Source organism: Gadus chalcogrammus, chromosome 7 (genome assembly GCF_026213295.1).
Source record: "Gadus chalcogrammus isolate NIFS_2021 chromosome 7, NIFS_Gcha_1.0, whole genome shotgun sequence".
Classification (NCBI taxonomy): Eukaryota; Metazoa; Chordata; class Actinopteri; order Gadiformes; family Gadidae; genus Gadus; species Gadus chalcogrammus.
Genome location: NC_079418.1, coordinates 15,269,021 through 15,286,812, shown reverse-complemented (window position 1 = coordinate 15,286,812; position 17,792 = coordinate 15,269,021). Strand labels below are relative to the sequence as shown.

Sequence of the window (17,792 nt, the reverse complement as noted above, 5' to 3'; positions counted from 1 at the left end):
ATACATATTTTTTGCTGTGAGAAATTATTGTCATTGTCATGACTACCCTTTGTCTATATCGTCCCCATGTTATTTTCCCAGGGGTGGCCTATTTCAAGTGTGACCACCAGAGATCAACATTTCTCTTCATGGAGTCTCTGAACAAGACGTGTGAAATCAGGGCCTTCCCATGCACCACTTACGATGACTTCCTGGATGCCCGCTGCACAGACTGCACTCAGTTCGGCGCACAAGGATGCCCCATATTTGGTTAGCAACCCTCTTCCCACCACCAACATCTACACCACATCATCCATGCAGTTCACAAACTACTGACAATCGCTCCCCTGCACATTGGTGCCGTCTCTATTTGTATCCTGGTCGAATGTGTCTAATTTCATGTCTAATTCTTAATCATACTTCTTACTTCATTCCTGGTCATTTTACGTCATTCTTGGTTTTTTCACACTCATTGTGGTGTAATCAACTATTAATAACCAGCATTCAATGCTGGTTATTAAAAGTTGCACTTCCTCATTGGGATACTAATAAAGAGTCAGTCACACATTCCTTATTTTGTTGTTTACTCAAAAACAACTGTATTTGATTCATACATACACTGTTTTCTAATATATTATTCTTGCTAGTTCATATGTTAGTAAAGTTCGGTGGAAGAATGACCGTGAATAATTCTACTGTTTTGATTGGTCTTATCAAGAGACTGTCAATTGCATTATGCAATTGACAATTATTATATAGAGTTTTTCAAGAGTTTTTACTAAATTCTTGAACTGTCCAACCGCTGTCCTGTCCAGGGTATGACGTAGTAAAGTGGAAGGACACCTTGCTGAGATTGGGACAAACCAAATCTTTCTTCAACACAAACGGCGCGAAACCGTACTGCAGTAAGTCACCAAAACAGATGCAAATGCAAATATGTAATTTATTGATACATATATTATTTATACTTTTCACCCTTCATTTATTCATTTGATCACGTTTTACGCACATACCGGTACTTCTTAGCCTGGCGAAAGCCATCCGTCGCATGAAAATGGACATGGTAAAGATCATGCAAGATGAACTGTAGAACCAAACTACATACATCTAACAGCAACCATTATTATGTAGCATTGAATTCAAGCATTTCATTGCTGTTACTGCTGCTTGTGGTTAAATTTACAAGCTGATACAATTATTTGAACCATAAAGACGATGTTCTCGTCCTCAGAAACCAACTACCGGTTTGACGTCATAACGTGGAATCAGGAGGTGCAGTGGGGCTACATCACCATCAAACTCTATGGCAAAAACCAGTCAGCTAAAGCCACCATTGACCAGTACGTTTTAAACATGATTGTTCTGCCGTTAACATTATGATTCTGTTAACCCTAAACCGAGAAATTACTTTTCTAACCCTAGCCCTAACCCCAGACACACGTTACCTTCGGTTTTAGCCCTAACCCTAGACTTACTAAACATTACCTTTCTGCCCCTAGCCCTTGTCCTAGCTTCCCTAAATATTACCTTTCTGCTCCTAGCCCTTACCTTAGACTTCGTGAACAATACCTTTCTGCCATAGCCAAAGCCCAACCCTAAACTCACTCAACATTACCTTCGGTTCTAGCCCTAACCCTAGACTTACTAAACATTACCTTTCTGCAATAGCCCTAAGCCTCCTGAATCATAAACTTTCTGTACAAAAGCTAACCCTAGTCTTACTAAACATTATCTTTCTTTATATAACCTAACCATAGGACCCCGAAACCTAACCTTTCTGTACTAAACCTAACCCTGGGCATCGTAATCCCGAAGATGACCTACTTGCGCTAACCTTGACCCCCCAACTTTTTGTCATAACCTTAACCATTACCTTTTTTCTTATCCAAACCCTACACAATAACCCTTGACTTAATACTAAACCGTTAAAACACTTTCTAATTTAACTCATTTCAAACTATCAATTTGCCTGGTTCCTTTTCAGTAATATTGAAATCTAATTATTTTTATGTATATTTTTCCGGTTATTAGCAAGCGGTTGAAGTTTGAGAAGTACACAGAGACTCAGCTGTTGGCGCAGTTTGACGGAGTCGTGGAGACGGTGGAGAAGATGTCCGTCACATACTCTTCTGCCATCGTTCTCGGCCCGAAGCATAAACTACGGGTTCTCCAACTTCGCCTCCAGCGCATCGAAGGCTCCACCAGGTAGAACGTCAAACTTTTTCAGATCAAAAAGTTGACATGTTACAAATTGTTGAGGGTAAAAAGTTGGAGGGATTGTTCACAAAGCACCCAACTTTTCTGTTGTAAATTTTACACGCATATTGCATTAATTGCAGCATTTTGTATCTCCCTTCTCTATCTTTTCTCAGTTTATCAAGGTCTCTTTGTCGCTACGACCTCCTGCTGAAGGAGAAGGAGGAGGTCACCTTCAGACCTATCCCCTGTGTGGATTCAAACTTCTGAGGCCTGGGTGGATTCCGGAAGTTCATTTTGAACTACCGAGGGACCTCCGCACAACGGGTCAGAGCTAAGCTAACCACATAAATAGGGTGCAATGCAGCCAACTGACTACCTGCTTTGGCATTTAAAGGACAACCCACGCACACACACACACACACACACACACACACACACACACACACACACACACACACACACACACACACACACACACACACACACACACACACACACACACACACACACACACACTAATGACCTCAGTAAAGATACTTTAGATCAACCCTCTTTGATTCAATTCCCATATCTTCTCTCTCAATGATATTTAATACTTAATAATTAAGTATTTCTCTCTCCCTGATATTTATTTGTGTTCTTTTGTGCCATTTGAGAGAGACAGACATTTTTTTTTACACCATGAAAGATCCATTGTAATTTATAATTATTTTTTTATGTCTTTTCCTGTTTGGATAAAAGATGAGATGGAAAGTTGAGAGTTTTTAAACTGCATTAAAATATTGTATGTGAATTATTGCTGTGTTACAAGGAATTTTTGTATCTTACAAAACTATAATTTTAATTGAGTACAATTATAACTTCGCATATTCCATGGCCATTGTTTTAAAGGTCCCATGGCATGCTACTTTCTGGATTCTTATATATAGGTGTTAGTGGGCCCTTAATACAGTACATTACATTTTAAGTTGTATGATGCAGAATTACAGCCACTACGAGCCAGTCCCATAATGAGCTTTCCACAACCGTGCCGTTTTTTAAGGCAGGTAAAGGTGGAGGGTGGGGGTGTGGCCCTGAGCAGCTTGCGGCCACGGTACCATGTGCTCGTGTTTACAGTGGATGTATCGCAATGGCGATACATTGTGCCTCGGCAGCGGGCAGTGCCGAGGCACCACCATCCCACGGCGGTGGTGCCTCACGGCGATGGCACCTCGGCAGCGGGCAGTGGGCAGCGCTGTGGCCCCACCGTGGTGCTTCTCGACAGTGGGCAGCGGGGCTCCGGCGGGGAACAATCGCGGGCAACAATCCCTTTCTCCTCCGTGTCGCGGTTCATGTACTCATGTACTACAATTCCTTCTCAACCATGGCTGAAATAACCCCGACTACGAGCCTCGTTGTGGAAATCCCAGAGACGTCAGAGAACCCGACGTGTTATGCGCCACAACACCAACAGCAGAACGGTTATCCAAATAACAAAGCGTACAGCATTTGCGTTACAGTGTGTGTATTCACGGACACACATGTGGCGCTCACAGGGTCATAGCTCATAGGGCAAAGCAGAGAAAGGGGAGGTAACATGTGCCGATTCCGCATATGCCGTATGACGACATACGTGGAATCCAAACCGGAGCGTCAGCGCTTTGTTATTTCCAAGGCAGAGCAGGATAGCTAGCGCTCGTTTTATACCTAACGCCATTTGTAGCTACTGGGGGACCATAGGCAGGCTAGGGGAACTCATATTAACGTTAGAAAACCTCCTAAAGTGAAATGTTCATGCCATGGGACCTTTAAGAAAACGTAGATAATCAAATATATTGAGCCCGGATGATGGATTTTAATCCATCATTGAAGATCTGCTAATCCATCCATGATCTATCTTGCCATTGGGGATATTTGAGGTTCATTCACAATTATCGGCACATTTTTCTAGCTAATAAAAGCAGCCAACTTATGAATTTTCATAAATTATAGTTCTATATTGTTTGGATAATATAATTTATGTAAATTTTTACAGATATTTATTAAACAAGAATACATCTCCAACGTATATTTCCAAGCAGTTCAGGACAATGTATCTCTCTTACCCAGTTACTTCGATGCAAAGTATTTCTGGTTCAGGAGACCTAACTGAGGTTATTTACGATCCAGTAATTTTGACATTTGTTTCTTCATGCGCTGTACCTCCATCTACGTCGAACAAAAACAAAAACAAAAACAACTTTTACATTAAGCATCATTGAGTAAAAATGGAATTCAGCAGGCAATATATTTTAGCTTCAAAATAAAATGTATTTCATAACTTATGACAACATCTACATTTAATTAATCAGCAACCAATATAACACGATAAGACACATTTTACATGTAGAGAAACACAATGTTAGTTCCAATGTTTCAATATTGTGCTTTTCTGACCCATGGTGGGAAATTGCATTGAATATTAATTTCATAAATTGTCTTTGCTAAGAAGCTGAGAGGAATGAATGATGTCACAGATGTATTAATATTCAAATCACAAGTTTAATATTGTAATCAGTCTACAAATATTTAAGTAATTTTGTTAAATATTTGTTAAATATTTAACCATTTCATAGCATAAACTCGAAATATTCTAAGACCTACATTTAAATAATATCTATAATGACGATTAAATGTATTATGATACAAACCTTGTGACACACAACTCATTTTGAAAGATTACGAAATTCGTAGTCAAAGATTTAAAAAATATGGTTTAAAAGGCATTCACACTTCAAACCCTTGTTACTTTCTTACCTGTAATGTCAAGCGAACCCTCTTCTCTTCGTCTAGTTCATTCATCAACAGTTTTATCTCCTTGCTAAAACACAAAGGAAACAAGAGATCACTAAGGGTCAGAATAAAGCCAAAACGATTCTCAAAACACACTATTCCGTTAAACAGCATAATTAATGCGCTTGTATATTGTAGGCTGACAGATATACTCATAGTTTGTAGTAATATGTTGTTGACAGTAAGTCGGGTGATACTGCTTATTGCCATACTATTACTACACATGTTTTATTTAAATTCAATTCTATTCTTTTATTGCTGTCTCATCTCTAATTGTTATCTATCACCGATTTTACTGTGTCGGTTCCCATCATCACCCAAAGCACTTTGTAATACAGGTTTCCGCAACTTTTCCAGATTAATCTAGAACTTTTCCTCTGCCGAACGACATCTCGTCCCTATGGTTCCCTCAGCACTCATCAACTTCCTTATGACATCACCGCAACAAAAAGCAAGTTAACATGGAAGATCTGCAAACCTTAGCAAAATCAGCACAACCCCTCAAAAAGCAACATTATCGTAATCTCGCTGAGGTCAACACTCATTGATCAATGATAATAACCTGGACCCTTGGACTACTTTTCCTTAACCAGACAGCACCCCCTGGAATCACGAATGTGTAAAAAGCCTGTGCCGAGGCGAGGGACAGGCGGTTGAATTGCAATATCCTTTGCGATGTAATCAAAGCTGGTTTTATCTGCATCCCATCTCTGTACTCATTTGAATACATGGCATTCATACCATCGTTGTCCTATTCCTCTTCTGTCACTGCTATCATCTCCAGTCCCCTCAAATCCAACCCATCCTTTCGTCACTTCCCCCCCTCACACACGTGTATCATTCTTGTCTTGGACTTCTCCACTGGACTCAGGATCTCTGGAGCCCACCGCCGTTAACCTGAATAAGGCCTGTCTTCCCAACATCCCTCCCCATATCACCAGTAACGCACTCATACCAGTCTAATGACTGTATTCTCTCTAACCCCTGCAGCCCCAACAATTTCAGTCCTAACTTCGAACTCTACATTCTCATCCTGCTAGGTCTCAAAGCCGCTTTTGATTCCATCAACCACCTGGTTCAGATCATAACTCTCCGACACAGGCACCCTTGTTCTGGAACATCAACTACTTGAAATCCAAACGGTCCCCCAAGGTCGGCGCTTGATTCTATCCTCTTCATCCTCTTACCTGCCCTCCCTTGGACATATCATCAGCCATGGTCTTCATTTCCACCCAGCTATTGATCTCCCTAAAACTATCACAACTGCCACCCCCTTAAACAACCCACTGATACATCACACTGGACACAAGCAATACTTTACTCAGCTGTGACGAATCAGAAACACTCATCATTGGTCGGTAACACATTGACTGAGTACTCAGCGGCCCTTCTCACCCAATCAGTCACCAGATACCAACCCTGTCCTGAGATCCCTCCACTGTCTCCTCAGCAACTAGCACATGGACTTTAAACTGCTCCTCACACCTCCAGAGCTCTCCAAAACCTCCTAGCACCTCCCACCATGGCCAAACACAGAACAGGGGTAAAAGTACATCTCAATCAATGCCCCCTCCCCCTGGAAGTCTCGCCCTCAGCCCATCTGGGACGCAGTCTCCTCCTTCAAGTCATCCCTCAAAACCCAGCTTGCTTTGATGCATGGTCTTATGTGATTTTGCTCTTGCTGTGACTTGTTTTTTAGTACTTTAAGAAGCACTTTACAAAATAAACAAATGTTTATTGTTGTTATTATTAAAAGCTTCTACATAAGTAAGGGATATCATAAAGTTATTATTAATAACATTAATAACATTATTACTTATGCTGGCTCTTCATGTGATCCAGGTCCCCCCGGAGGCTTTGTAGCTCACTGTGCAGCTGAACCAGAGACCTGGTGCTGGGACCCTGGGCTGGACCCTGGGCTGGTGGACCCTGGACTGGACCCTGGACTGGGGGACCCTGGGCTGGACCCTGGACTGGGGGACCCTGGGCTGGACCCTGGACTGGTGGACGCTGATCCGGACTCTGGGCTGAATCCTGGTCTGGAACCTGGGCTGGTGGACCCTGGGCTGGAGGACCCTGGGCTGGTGGACCCTGGGCTGGAGGACCCTGGGCTGAATCCTGGTCTGGACCCTGGGCTGAATCCTGGTCTGGACCCTGGGCTGGGGGACTCTGGGCTGGGGGACCCTGGGCTGAATCCTGGTCTGGACCCTGGGCTGGGGGACTCTGGGCTGGGGGACCCTGGGCTGGGGGACCCTGGGCTGGGGGACTCTGGGCTGGGGGACCCTGGGCTGGGGGACTCTGGCATGCGGGTCGGCTGCCGGGCCCAGGGCCTGCCAGGGCTGGTAGAGGTGGCGGGTGCAGGACAGCACAGAAGACTTTGGCGGACAGGGCCGAGAGACGAGGGTGGGCTCCCGGACCGCCGGGACCCCCACAGCAGGGCAGGGGGAAATGGACGTTGGCGGGGGCCTTGGAGGAGGTCAGTTTAGCTGGCTGTGGAGGACATTTTTTTAATCGACAAAGATCGACACTAAACATTTCTACAGATATTCTTCATTCTTTATTCGACAGGAATACAATATCCAACGTACATTTTCACATTGTCTAGCTGATCAACTCTAATTTAAACTCAAGGTGTATTGCGTATGAATGTCAGCCAGTCATACTGGTAAAAGTTGGTGACATATGTATTTGCCCAAGGATATGATCTGCAAAGGAATGTTATTGTGTGTGTGTGTGTGTGTGTGTGTGTGTGTGTGTGTGTGTGTGTGTGTGTGTGTGTGCTTACAGAGGAGGTGGAATTCTGAGTGGTTTCTCTTAGCGTGAAAGGGAGTGAGTCCCGCCCTTCTCTCTGTCTAGTTGTCTGTCTGTCCACCTCCATCATGGGGTCCACCTGTACAAAAACATGGCTCATACACCCCTTTCTGTGTTTGTGTGCGTGTGTATTACCACATCATGTTTATTTTGTAGCCCGAGTTAAGCTTAAAGGTCGACATGCATATAATGAGTGTCACATGCTTGCATGCAGGAGTGGCAATATGTTCAGCACTTTTTAATTTCAAGGCTGTTTTTTTTTTTACAATTTGTAATAACAAAAGGTCATGATGAACGATATTACGATTTCTAATTAGGTTTTCAATTTGAGATGCAAGCTACTTTACTGCTTTAAGGCTACTGGAGTTGAATGTTTAATGAACCAATTCGGTCGTTGTTATATTTGTCTGTGTGCGACTGTGCGCACACCATCTCATATGCCTGAACTGAAAACGGTTAAAAATACCGCAAGGACGAACGGGACATGATATGTTGCCATGCTTCAGTCCAGATTGTAAACACTCGTCGCTGAGGTGACGTCATACAATGCTCAATTTCATTGATTACTCTGTGGTGATTGACCGGCCAAATAAAATCAATGAAGTTGAGGGGAGACAAGAGTTTAGCATATTTCTATCAGAAACGCTTCTGTCAAGTGTTAACGGCGTTGACACTCGGTAGGACTCGATACGCTCCGGGTTTAATATTTTATTGAGCCTGTAAAACACGTCGGTGTTAAATGATACTGCAGCTTTACCCGTCGACAAGGAGCAGGGCTACAGCTGTCCCGGGACACGACACTTCCACGGTGACAGCTTCTATAAAACCATATCCCCAGATGATTTAACTGCGGCAAAAGGAAGGCAAAATCATAGTTGTGACATTTTTACCCAGGTCAAATATGAAATTCCCATGTGGATACAATTAGAAAAACGCTTAACCTTAATGAATCACAGAAGTCTTTCAGGACAGCTTACGATTGCATTGCGTGTCCAGACTTTATAAGAGCAAAAAGACATACTAGGTTAGCCAATATAATAAATTATATATACATTTAAAGACAATTATCTTCCATGTTAGTGCACTGTATAATACGGTTAGTGTGCTCACCGTGTTGGACCTCCGTTACCCGTCAATTGAACGTCCATAGTAGTAACGGGACACCATTGTAACCTACTGGTGTGCTGCAGGCTGTTATGTTGAGTTCAGAGGGCCACAAATAGCCAAAGACATTGTAGGGACAGTCGCTCACTATGATGGGTCTATGTGTGAAACAACAAAGCTTGCTTTGTGGTGTGCGTTATATATTTATTGTATTGAATAGAAAACGTTCGGTGGGTTTTTAATATTCAATTTAGTTAGGCTACTATTCAGAACATACAATGTTTTCAACTTTTAGAAGAACGACACACAGCTGAGAATCCAAGTCCGGTCTGCTTTATTTGATGTTTCAAATGAAAAGCTTCATATGATTGTATAAGCATTAGGCTTAGAAGACCTACAACTACTCACAAATATAAATGCTCACGTTTAAAAAAAACAAGTCAACACAAGGACTTGGATTATATTAAATATTATAATCTTTGAGTCAAGCCCAAAAACGTTTGTCCTTTTGCGGGGAAATACGATTGAACAAAATGATCGACATTATCCCAAGAAGATCCATCAACAAAAAAAAAAAATGAAAAGCGCCAATACTGCATACAAAAAAAAATGTATTAAATTACATAAATGTAGTGTAGCAGTTCTCCGACAACAGCAGCCCATTTCCAGTAATATACAGCTAGGCTAGGTTAATGAGCAGTGTGCAATATAAAAAGAGCAGCGTCACGCCGTGTGAGACAGGCCGAGCTGTCGACGTCTTGTGTGCAGAACCAGGCTTCGTACTGTAACGGGAAAAAGAGAAAATAAGTAAACAATTAATGCCGTTACTTGACAGAGTATCAAAGTATAATATAATAATTCAGAAGTACCATTACATTATTTAAAGATATAATACATACATATACAATTTGTTCAGAGGAGGTTTATGTACCAGTGGTGGGGGTGGTCGTGGGGGGGGGGGGGGGGGGGTCACCAGCGCTGCTGGCTGGGCCCCCGATGCCTCATGACCTGCATGTTGCGGTACTTGGAGCGTATGCTCTGACTTTTCCTGAAGGCCGGCCTGTGCTGGGGGAACGGCTGTGGCACAAAGCTCTCCTGATGGAGAAACACCCAGAGTCAGGGTTAAAATGACAACCACATCCAAACGGCGCATGTTCTACATCATCCCATCGAAGAACAGGTATTGGGGCATCTTGCAAATAGATGTTGAAAGGTAAGGCATGTTGTGGGCCCTGTGGATTGAACCCATGACCTTTAGGCCAGGAGTCAAACACCCTAGGCACTACACTTTCCAATCCCTGAATAAACATTAATATATGAATGACAGTATTATTCTTACAGAATGACTGCATACCATGAGAGGCTTCCTGACATTGAACGGCTGATCAGGGGGGGCCATCCTTCTTGGCCCATTGGCAAAAGGCCTCTGCTGTAACAGATATGAGCAGATCTCATGATCATGTATACCCACATGATGCATTTTGGATATGACTCTGGTCGTCTCGAAGGTATAAAGCTCCAGACATTATTTCTGGCCCGTCCGGTTTAGTGTGCTTGGATTCATATTAAGCATTTCTGGACAGTTTCTCAGATGTTAGCAAGAGTTATCTGAAACCGCACATACTGTAGAAAAAGGTTCTCGTACCCCGTATACCAGGGATGGGCAACTTTCATGATAAAGAGGGCCACATTTTTCATCATAACCATCAGACGGCCACATGACTGCACACTTGAACTAAACGTGAGCCGAGAGAAGCTACACAATTTTGAAAATGGTAGATATGATTTCCTGTATTCTGGTGCATTTTGGGGGTGGCCACTACCTAAAAAATCTTCCAGAATCATAACCTACGTAGGGTTTGTTAATTGAACCAACATACATTAATTTCATGTTTCCCATGCTCAAACAGCCACATGATTGGTTAGTATTTTGATCAGTGGAAAGGGCTCACATACATCATTCAATGATGTCACAAAACTGAAAAACCGTGGCCCAACATTAACTGCAACAACTCAATGAACTCAAACCCAACAAGCATGATATTCATTGCAGTTGTGGTAGTTGTAGTGGCGACTTAAGTGGATATCTTTAATGACTGATATCGTTTCCAAGCAAACTACATGCATGGGTTTGCCTTTGAAGTCTATGAATTCTTCTCATCTTTCTTGACCGAGTTTACTGTAACTCGATCAATTATTATTTATTCATTTTTTAATTATATGCGGGCCTGACTGAGTGAGGATTGCCGCCAGTTGCCCATCCCTGCCGTATACTAAGGGGACATGGCGCTGATCCAGCACATGTACAAAATGCCCGCACTATGTGAGCTCATTAGTACTACACTTGCGACTGGCTGAAGTGACAGATTTTTCCTCCAAAAACTGTCAAATTAATACATATGAAGGTCCAGTTCTGACCTGGCTTGGTACTTGTCCTGGTTTCTTGAATGACCGGTCATATCGATTGCTCTCCAGTGCAGCATCCAACGGCCTGAACCAAATACAACAGGAAAACAACAGTTCAGGGTGGTGGCGATTCAGTAGCACCAGTGGGTTTACACCCCTATGGATGAGCCTGTGGAGGGCCTGTGTCTGATTAACCTACCTAATCGGCCTCTTGTCTACGTACGTTCGCTCTACGAGCGAAGGCCTGGAGCCGTGAAACTTGGAGAAGCGCTTGACAGGAGGGACCTCTGTTTCACAGGTTAGATCTGGGAGAAGGAGGGAGAACAGGATTACAATTATCGATGGTTACACATGAGCATGGAGATATCGAGATACCGCCGCGTTGGGAGTAAATCAAACAATTAACACCGGTATGACAACATGGAATAAAAGCAGAAGATGGATATTTGTAGCCACAAGGAATGGGGCCGTAGGTCTTGGGACTGTGGCAATATTCTGGTGGGAGACCTTACCGTGGGAGGAATGGGGGCTTTCGTCCCTAGGGGGAGAGCAGTCTTTGGTGCTGGATCCGGCCTGCCAGAGAGAGACCACCACCAGGTCTGACGGCAGAGGCTTGTCCGGGGGAGAACAGCTGAGGTAGAGTGGTCGACACGTCAAACGTATACTTATACCACTTATATAGTTGATGGATATATTAAACTTGGTCTAATACAATGGAAGGGTAACAAACATTGATCCAAAAACATTGTTTTGGAATTTACTTCTTTTTTTTTAACCCTCAATACATTCTTGCCATTCATCATAGCAAAACACGTGGGTACTTACAAACAACCACGGCCTCTCCATGCGTCGTTATTCCTACAGTACCCTCACTCAACCTGAGATCTCCTCCTGTCCCTCGACCTTATGACTGTAGGGCTTTTATTGATCTCTATCAGTGTTGGACATCCTCCAGTCTTCTGTCACTCCATGTGGGTATAACACACGAGCAGGGGTGGAGAGAATCCGAGGTAGGTACAGGTTGGTTTAGTCACGCTCTCTAGTGATTCTTTGTCCGGTGGGTCAGCGTGGAGGACACTTGGTGATTCCCCATTGGGCTTCTTAAGGCGTCAGGGCTGTGAGCCGGTCAGTGCTGGTCGGATCTCAAATCAGCGTTGGTTGGGGGCTTCGGGTGTCACGTCAAAACGTGTGGTGGTTTTCACATATGCAGGCGTCGTCTTGGAGGTCTAGTGGAACTGCAATGCTGCCTCTACGACTCACTTCCAAATAAACGGGTTGGAACAACCGTTGGAGGGTGTGTAGCGATTATCCTGCGACAGCTTGAGCGGCTTCGGGATGGACCCCATTGAGATATTAATATAATTTGTTGTTCAACCGTTTAGCCCAGCGGGCTGGTGACGCCATCACATATTACACATCAAGGGGAATACGCTTGAGATGGTCGCCGCAGGTCGTCTTTAAGGGCCTAATTTGGGATAATTTATTTTTGGGCTAAAAATCTGAGTCGTTGGGTCAGGGTTTAGAATGGTGCGATTTGTTTTAAGGTTACAATTTATCATGCATGCCATCATCTTCGTCCTCTCTTGAGATATTAAATGGGTCGAGATGTAAACCACATCCAAGGACTCCTGTCCAATGGGTTAGGACTTCTTGTGATAATGTCAAAAAATAAAAATGGTGTACCCTCGAGGATTCTTGATTACATTAGAATAAGAGGTTGCTTATCCATTGGGTGAGTATTAGACCTTTCTTTTAGACTTTACTTGACAGAATATTTGGCTTTGACTTGACAGAATACCCAACTGCAGCGCTGGTCGACCTCTTGAAAGGTCCATCATACTTATAAGTTGTCTGCGATAGTGGCATGACTTCATGGTCCGAGTTGTTCTTTCATCGTAGCCTTACAGTTGAGCTCTAAGTACTTGTCATCCAAAGCTCAACCGTGTACACATATTCATCCATCTAGTCGTTGCCATGTATGGCTTTACTCTGTTGAAGGTCTTTGGTTGTGTTCTCCAAGATCAAACTTGCTTGGGATCAATCATATGGTCATCGGATATGGTCCCTTCCACAGAGTTTGCAGTCCTCCAATTGGTTGTGCATCTGGAATGCATCTCCAGTCAACAAGGAAATGCAAATAAAGGCCGATGTGGGGGGGGGGGGGGAATGCATACATATAATGCCTTCTTCGGTATGAATTTGTAGTAATACTTTTTTTCTTTGGTTCATTTTTTGGAGTAGTATTTTAGTATCCCAAGTCCAGGCTTTTTTGCATGCACTTTGTGGTTTTTGGCAGTTTCGTATAATGGCAAATTTTTCTTTAGGCGTAATTGCGTAGGAATGGACAACGAATGACATGCATTTTTCTTGCATTCTTCAGGAAATATATTTTGCTGCTGGGAATTTGGGCATCTGTTGGATGGAATCTTTCCTAAATTACCAAATCGAGTAGATTTTTGAAGGGGGGGGATAGGTTAGTAGTTGAAGGCAGAGGGGAATGACGCTGACATTTAATGACATAACTTTGGTTGAAACGGAAACCTCCCATGATCCATGCCTTTTGGCCGTGTAGTGGCGATATGATTCAGTGATGCAATCCTCTTCATTCCCATGAGGTCATGTGATTGTAAGGTAACATTAGCCTTCCTTTTCGATTTCACTCTTTGTAACAACTCTGATGTCTTCCACTCTTCATCTCAGACCACTTTCGCCAGTCGCTGCGGGACTAATCTGTTGTCAGAGCTTCAACACACGCAGAGCTTACGGGGCCGATGCACTTGGTCTTAACATATTAACTTCTGTTCAGCACATCTGGGGGTGTATACGGCAGTGAAACCCCTCTCGAACCATCGGAAGCTGGTTTCAAGCAGCAGCTTCATTCTTGCACATCATTTAAAAGATCATCATGATATTCTCCTTTTTTTTTCCCATTCAACTTTTGACATGGCTACGTTTCTTCACAGCCCAACCCTTATCAAGCCCCTGCACGGTGCAATAGGAGTATACCATACCTGCGTGTGCTCACAGATCGTCGGGACTCCACCTGTTCGCTCTCCGTGTCAGACCCTTTGGGGGACTTGCTTGCCCGGCTTTCCTCTTTGCTTGGGGACTCCTTCGGCGGCTTGATCCTCCTGAGCTCCAGGTTCCGCAGGGGCGCCGCGTCGGCCTGGAAGCGCTCCTTGCGGCTGGCGAGGATGGAGCTGGAGCTCTTGACCTCGGGTTTCGTGGCCTTGGTCTTGGTGGGCTTCATAGATGGAGGCAGGAGGGGGGTCGCCGGCCCTGTGGCGGGGGGGTTCATAAACATCGGCCGGACGGGAGGAAATGAGCGTTTCCGGCTGCAGCTGAAACGAATGGGCGGGGGCAAGAGGCCGGGCCGCCCTGTCTGGGCCAGCCTGAAGGGGCCGCGCTCTGGCGGCCCCCCGGCGAAGGGCTCGTTAAGATCCGGCAACCTCCTTTTGCGAGGTAGCACCATGCCTGGCCTCTCCCGAGGGCTGCTGTGGAAGGACGAGGCGGACGGAGGCGGAGGCGTTCCTTTCCATGCGGGAGATCTGTATGGGGGCGGGTGGGAGTGGCTTTGCTGAGGCTTATCCATGAGGGGTCTGTTCCCTTCTCTCTCCACCTCCCCGCGTGGCCTCCGGGGGTCCTGCTCACCAGACCACCTGCACAGCCATCAAACAATACAGAAAACATTACAACGGCAGATCCATGGCCAGGTGTAGCGGGAGACAGACATTAACCTTTAGCTCAACTCACTGCCCTCCCACCATAATGCCAGGATTGAAACTCATTAGGAGAGATACTTTTTTTCACTCAGTAATTACAGCAATGACAGTGGCTCTTCTCAGAAGCGGGTGACGAACCCCCCCGTGACCCTGTTTCCAGGCTTACCCTTTACCCGGGTTTTTAACCACCGGGACTTGGGCAGAGCAGAATACATTTTTATCGGGCCTCCCCTTTAAACCTTCACCCAGCCCGCATGGGGGTCGTTCTTTTGTACCTCTCTGGATAGGAGTTTCGCCTTTGAAACTCCCTGGGTTTCCTCTGAGGGCTAGGGGGCCCGTACTCTCCATTGTGCTGATGGGAGAATTCTCTGTCTCCACCCCAGCGCTTAGAGCCGTGAGCTTGGTGATCGCTCGGCCTCTCCCTGGGACTGTAATGTCCCCTGTGATCTGGGTTGCGTTGCTCTCCGTGGGGGGCCCCGGGGTGCCTGTTGGGGCCCCTAAAGGAGCCTCGGTACGGACCAGAGGACCCCGGCCTCCTGTCGGCCGGGGACTTGTTGAAGTGCCAGGGCGAGGGGGACCTGTGGCCTCCGTCTGAGTGGCCCTCACGGTACGAGGGGCCCCTGTGGCCGGGGGAGGCGTGAGGGGGGCTGTGGGGGGCAGGGCGATGCTGGGCATCGAGGGGCCGGTTGGGCCTTGACGGGGACGGCCTCCTGTGGCCGTGGTGGGGTTCATCTTGGTGGGAGTAGGATGATTGGAACGAGTCCTGGTGCGGAGGTCTCCAGCCGCCGTGGGCGGGCTCCCTACGCTCTGCCATTAGTGGGGTGCGCTTGGTGAAGGGGGGCCTTCCTCGGCCTCCTCTGGATCCCCTCCAGCTGCGAGGGGCCTTTCCAGTGTAGTCCGGACCGTCTCTCCGGCTGAAATGGTCTTCCCGGGGTTCAAAAGGAGGGTCATTGTCGTAGGATCTAGTGGGGGGGGGGGGACACCAGAAATCCAATTATTCCAGGGTTGACAGACACACAGGGTGGTATAATTACATTATCAGCCACTTAAAGCCGCAGAGAATGTCCAGAATCAATTACAGACCATTAATTGTTACGATTTGTTTAAATAAGCACATGATTTAGAGCTTCTAATACTACAATATTGATTATATTATTTGAGAAAATAAATACCTGGACTTGAAGCGTGGTGGACCAAACTGAGGTCGGACCATCTTTGGTTGTGAAAAATGTAATCTATGGAGGAAATGGATGTTTGCATGTTAATTTCGGCATACATAGGTTAAAATGATTGTCCAACAAGAGATGGAACCCCATGAAAGATACGTTGCCCAAATAATTTAATAATATCTACTGCATAGCAGACCAGCATAAAAACATTGAATGACAGTTACCGTGCGAACATATCCGAATCAGTGGTTGTCGATATACGAGAAATAAAGCAGACATAAACTACAATACAGTCATGCCAATTCTGTACACGAGGCCAAAACCAAAATAGGTACGGTGATAGTTCACCAAAACGATGAACACGACCCTGTATACGCAGTAACTAAACTTAACATTTAGCCTCCGAAAAAATAATATTACATCAGATAAGCTGGTACAACAAGATAGAATCTAAACTAACGGTTTTTTTTCAATGAGCCCCAAGTTTGACATTATAGCACATATACGCACATTCAGGGTCTTGTGCCTACGGCTCTGGAAGGCTCGGTCACACACACACACACACACGTCCACCATTGACTCGTTAAGGGCCTCGCCCTGCGTGGCCCAAAGCCAAGACGTTCCGTGGATCATTAACCACAAACAGGGATAGGGAGTAACCGAGACTAGGTTATATCAACACATTAATTCGGGCGTTTTCTATTTGTAGTAACATTACGGAGTGAGCAAACCTTATGTCACTCAATTGGTCTTTACTCTATATCGATAACCCATCATCGTCAATGCTATTACTTCATAAAGTTGTTGCGTTAGGTTTTAAATCTTTAACATTAGGTTCAATGTAATGAACAATTCTAGTCATTCCGTTTTCTCAAATGCGACGGTCGAACTAGTAAACTTGGCGTTAGCGTGTTGCTAATGGTACCACGTCGATTCTAGTCGTTTTGCACACGTCTAACCACGCATTCGTTTTATATCATACATACAGATGCAAACAGACATAGACACGACACATTTGTTGTACAAAATGAACATTACATACCCCTTAAAAGAGTCCTTTACGTGGAGGCTTCCAGCGACACTTCGGATCAGTGGCTGGCTCGCCTTCGTCCTGACTTCAATCTATTTCAGGAGCGGCGGCGAGTTGAAGCGCCGCCTACCGGCCTGGAGGAGTGATCGCAGCACTCTGAACCAATACTTATAAGTTGAAAATGATACGCCTATAATGACGCCATGGAGTAGGCCCCCTACGGTTGTTTTGCAGAGGCCTCTAAAAGTTAGAATGTGACATCAGGGTTTCTCAAACAGCTGCAGGTGCTTCTACAGAACAACAGCTGCTCCTTAAATCCAGCTGTCTGTGTCCTTTACTGGGTTGAATTCACTTTTTTAATAACAAGCCACACCAACAGTTTATAATCTTAATCTTTGACTATATTAATTACCCTCGGAGGAGAAACCTAATATATAAACTTGGTATATTATTATGAATCAGTTTCTGTCCATTTGTAACATAGTACTAATCTCTGAGTAAAGTTAATCAATTGGATGTACTGAAGCCTACCTCCTTACAAGTTTCATGTATTTTTGCATT

The 17,792-nt window shown here is 44.8% G+C and overlaps 3 protein-coding genes across 11 annotated transcripts in view; 1 reads left to right on the top strand and 2 right to left on the bottom strand.

Annotated features, from left to right (window-relative positions):
- LOC130385805 (lipase member H-like) overlaps nucleotides 1-2,993 on the top strand; it is a 6,960-nt gene extending 3,967 nt beyond the window's left edge. The window contains exons 6-10 of the mRNA XM_056594505.1: nucleotides 82-249; nucleotides 795-884; nucleotides 1,211-1,319; nucleotides 2,011-2,184; nucleotides 2,352-2,993. Coding sequence (XP_056450480.1) covers nucleotides 82-249; nucleotides 795-884; nucleotides 1,211-1,319; nucleotides 2,011-2,184; nucleotides 2,352-2,445 — 635 coding nt within the window. The 3' untranslated portion in view covers nucleotides 2,446-2,993. The remainder of the gene's footprint in view (nucleotides 1-81; nucleotides 250-794; nucleotides 885-1,210; nucleotides 1,320-2,010; nucleotides 2,185-2,351) is intronic.
- LOC130385806 (proline-rich protein HaeIII subfamily 1-like) lies at nucleotides 2,821-9,855 on the bottom strand. Of its 5 annotated transcripts, none has more exons than XM_056594507.1 (8): nucleotides 9,804-9,855; nucleotides 8,911-9,686; nucleotides 8,742-8,797; nucleotides 8,558-8,647; nucleotides 7,775-7,879; nucleotides 6,806-7,479; nucleotides 4,954-5,017; nucleotides 2,821-4,365 (listed from the first exon to the last, which is right to left on the bottom strand). In XM_056594507.1, the coding sequence occupies exons 5-8, from the start codon at nucleotides 7,868-7,870 to the stop codon at nucleotides 4,312-4,314; spliced, it is 888 nt and encodes a 295-aa protein (XP_056450482.1). In that variant the 5' UTR covers nucleotides 7,871-7,879; nucleotides 8,558-8,647; nucleotides 8,742-8,797; nucleotides 8,911-9,686; nucleotides 9,804-9,855; the 3' UTR covers nucleotides 2,821-4,311. The 5 variants fall into 5 exon arrangements, with proteins under 5 accessions (XP_056450482.1, XP_056450484.1, XP_056450483.1 ...); XM_056594509.1 differs by having other exon boundaries at nucleotides 8,558-8,618; XM_056594508.1 differs by lacking the exon at nucleotides 8,742-8,797.
- Nucleotides 9,849-17,357, bottom strand: si:ch211-114c12.2 (uncharacterized protein LOC336578 homolog). Of its 5 annotated transcripts, none has more exons than XM_056594500.1 (9): nucleotides 17,244-17,357; nucleotides 16,205-16,267; nucleotides 15,308-15,994; nucleotides 14,322-14,969; nucleotides 11,823-11,941; nucleotides 11,510-11,615; nucleotides 11,323-11,395; nucleotides 10,244-10,333; nucleotides 9,849-9,999 (listed from the first exon to the last, which is right to left on the bottom strand). In XM_056594500.1, exons 2-9 carry the CDS (start codon nucleotides 16,243-16,245, stop codon nucleotides 9,874-9,876), a joined length of 1,890 nt encoding a protein of 629 aa, XP_056450475.1. In that variant the 5' UTR covers nucleotides 16,246-16,267; nucleotides 17,244-17,357; the 3' UTR covers nucleotides 9,849-9,873. The 5 variants fall into 5 exon arrangements, with proteins under 5 accessions (XP_056450475.1, XP_056450477.1, XP_056450476.1 ...); XM_056594502.1 differs by having other exon boundaries at nucleotides 10,259-10,333; XM_056594501.1 differs by having other exon boundaries at nucleotides 10,244-10,330.
- Between the last annotated feature and the right edge of the window lie 435 nt (nucleotides 17,358-17,792).

What these genes read in the sequence shown, in the direction of transcription:
- LOC130385806 (XM_056594506.1), bottom strand. Translation starts at nt 8,948, where the DNA reads ATGGACGTTCAATTGACGGGTAACGGAGGTCCAACACG. An exon ending in GGTAACGGAGGTCCAACACG is followed by an intron (nt 8,619 to 8,910) that starts GTGAGCACACTA and finishes ATGGTTTTATAG; the next exon opens with AAGCTGTCACCGTGGAAGTG. An exon ending in CACATGAAGAGCCAGCATAA is followed by an intron (nt 5,018 to 6,805) that starts GTAATAATGTTA and finishes TTTGTGTTTTAG; the next exon opens with CAAGGAGATAAAACTGTTGA.
- si:ch211-114c12.2 (XM_056594500.1), bottom strand. Translation starts at nt 16,245, where the DNA reads ATGGTCCGACCTCAGTTTGGTCCACCACGCTTCAAGTCCAG. An exon ending in CGATCTGTGAGCACACGCAG is followed by an intron (nt 11,942 to 14,321) that starts GTATGGTATACT and finishes ACTCTACCTCAG; the next exon opens with CTGTTCTCCCCCGGACAAGC. An exon ending in GTAGACAAGAGGCCGATTAG is followed by an intron (nt 11,396 to 11,509) that starts GTAGGTTAATCA and finishes TATTTGGTTCAG; the next exon opens with GCCGTTGGATGCTGCACTGG.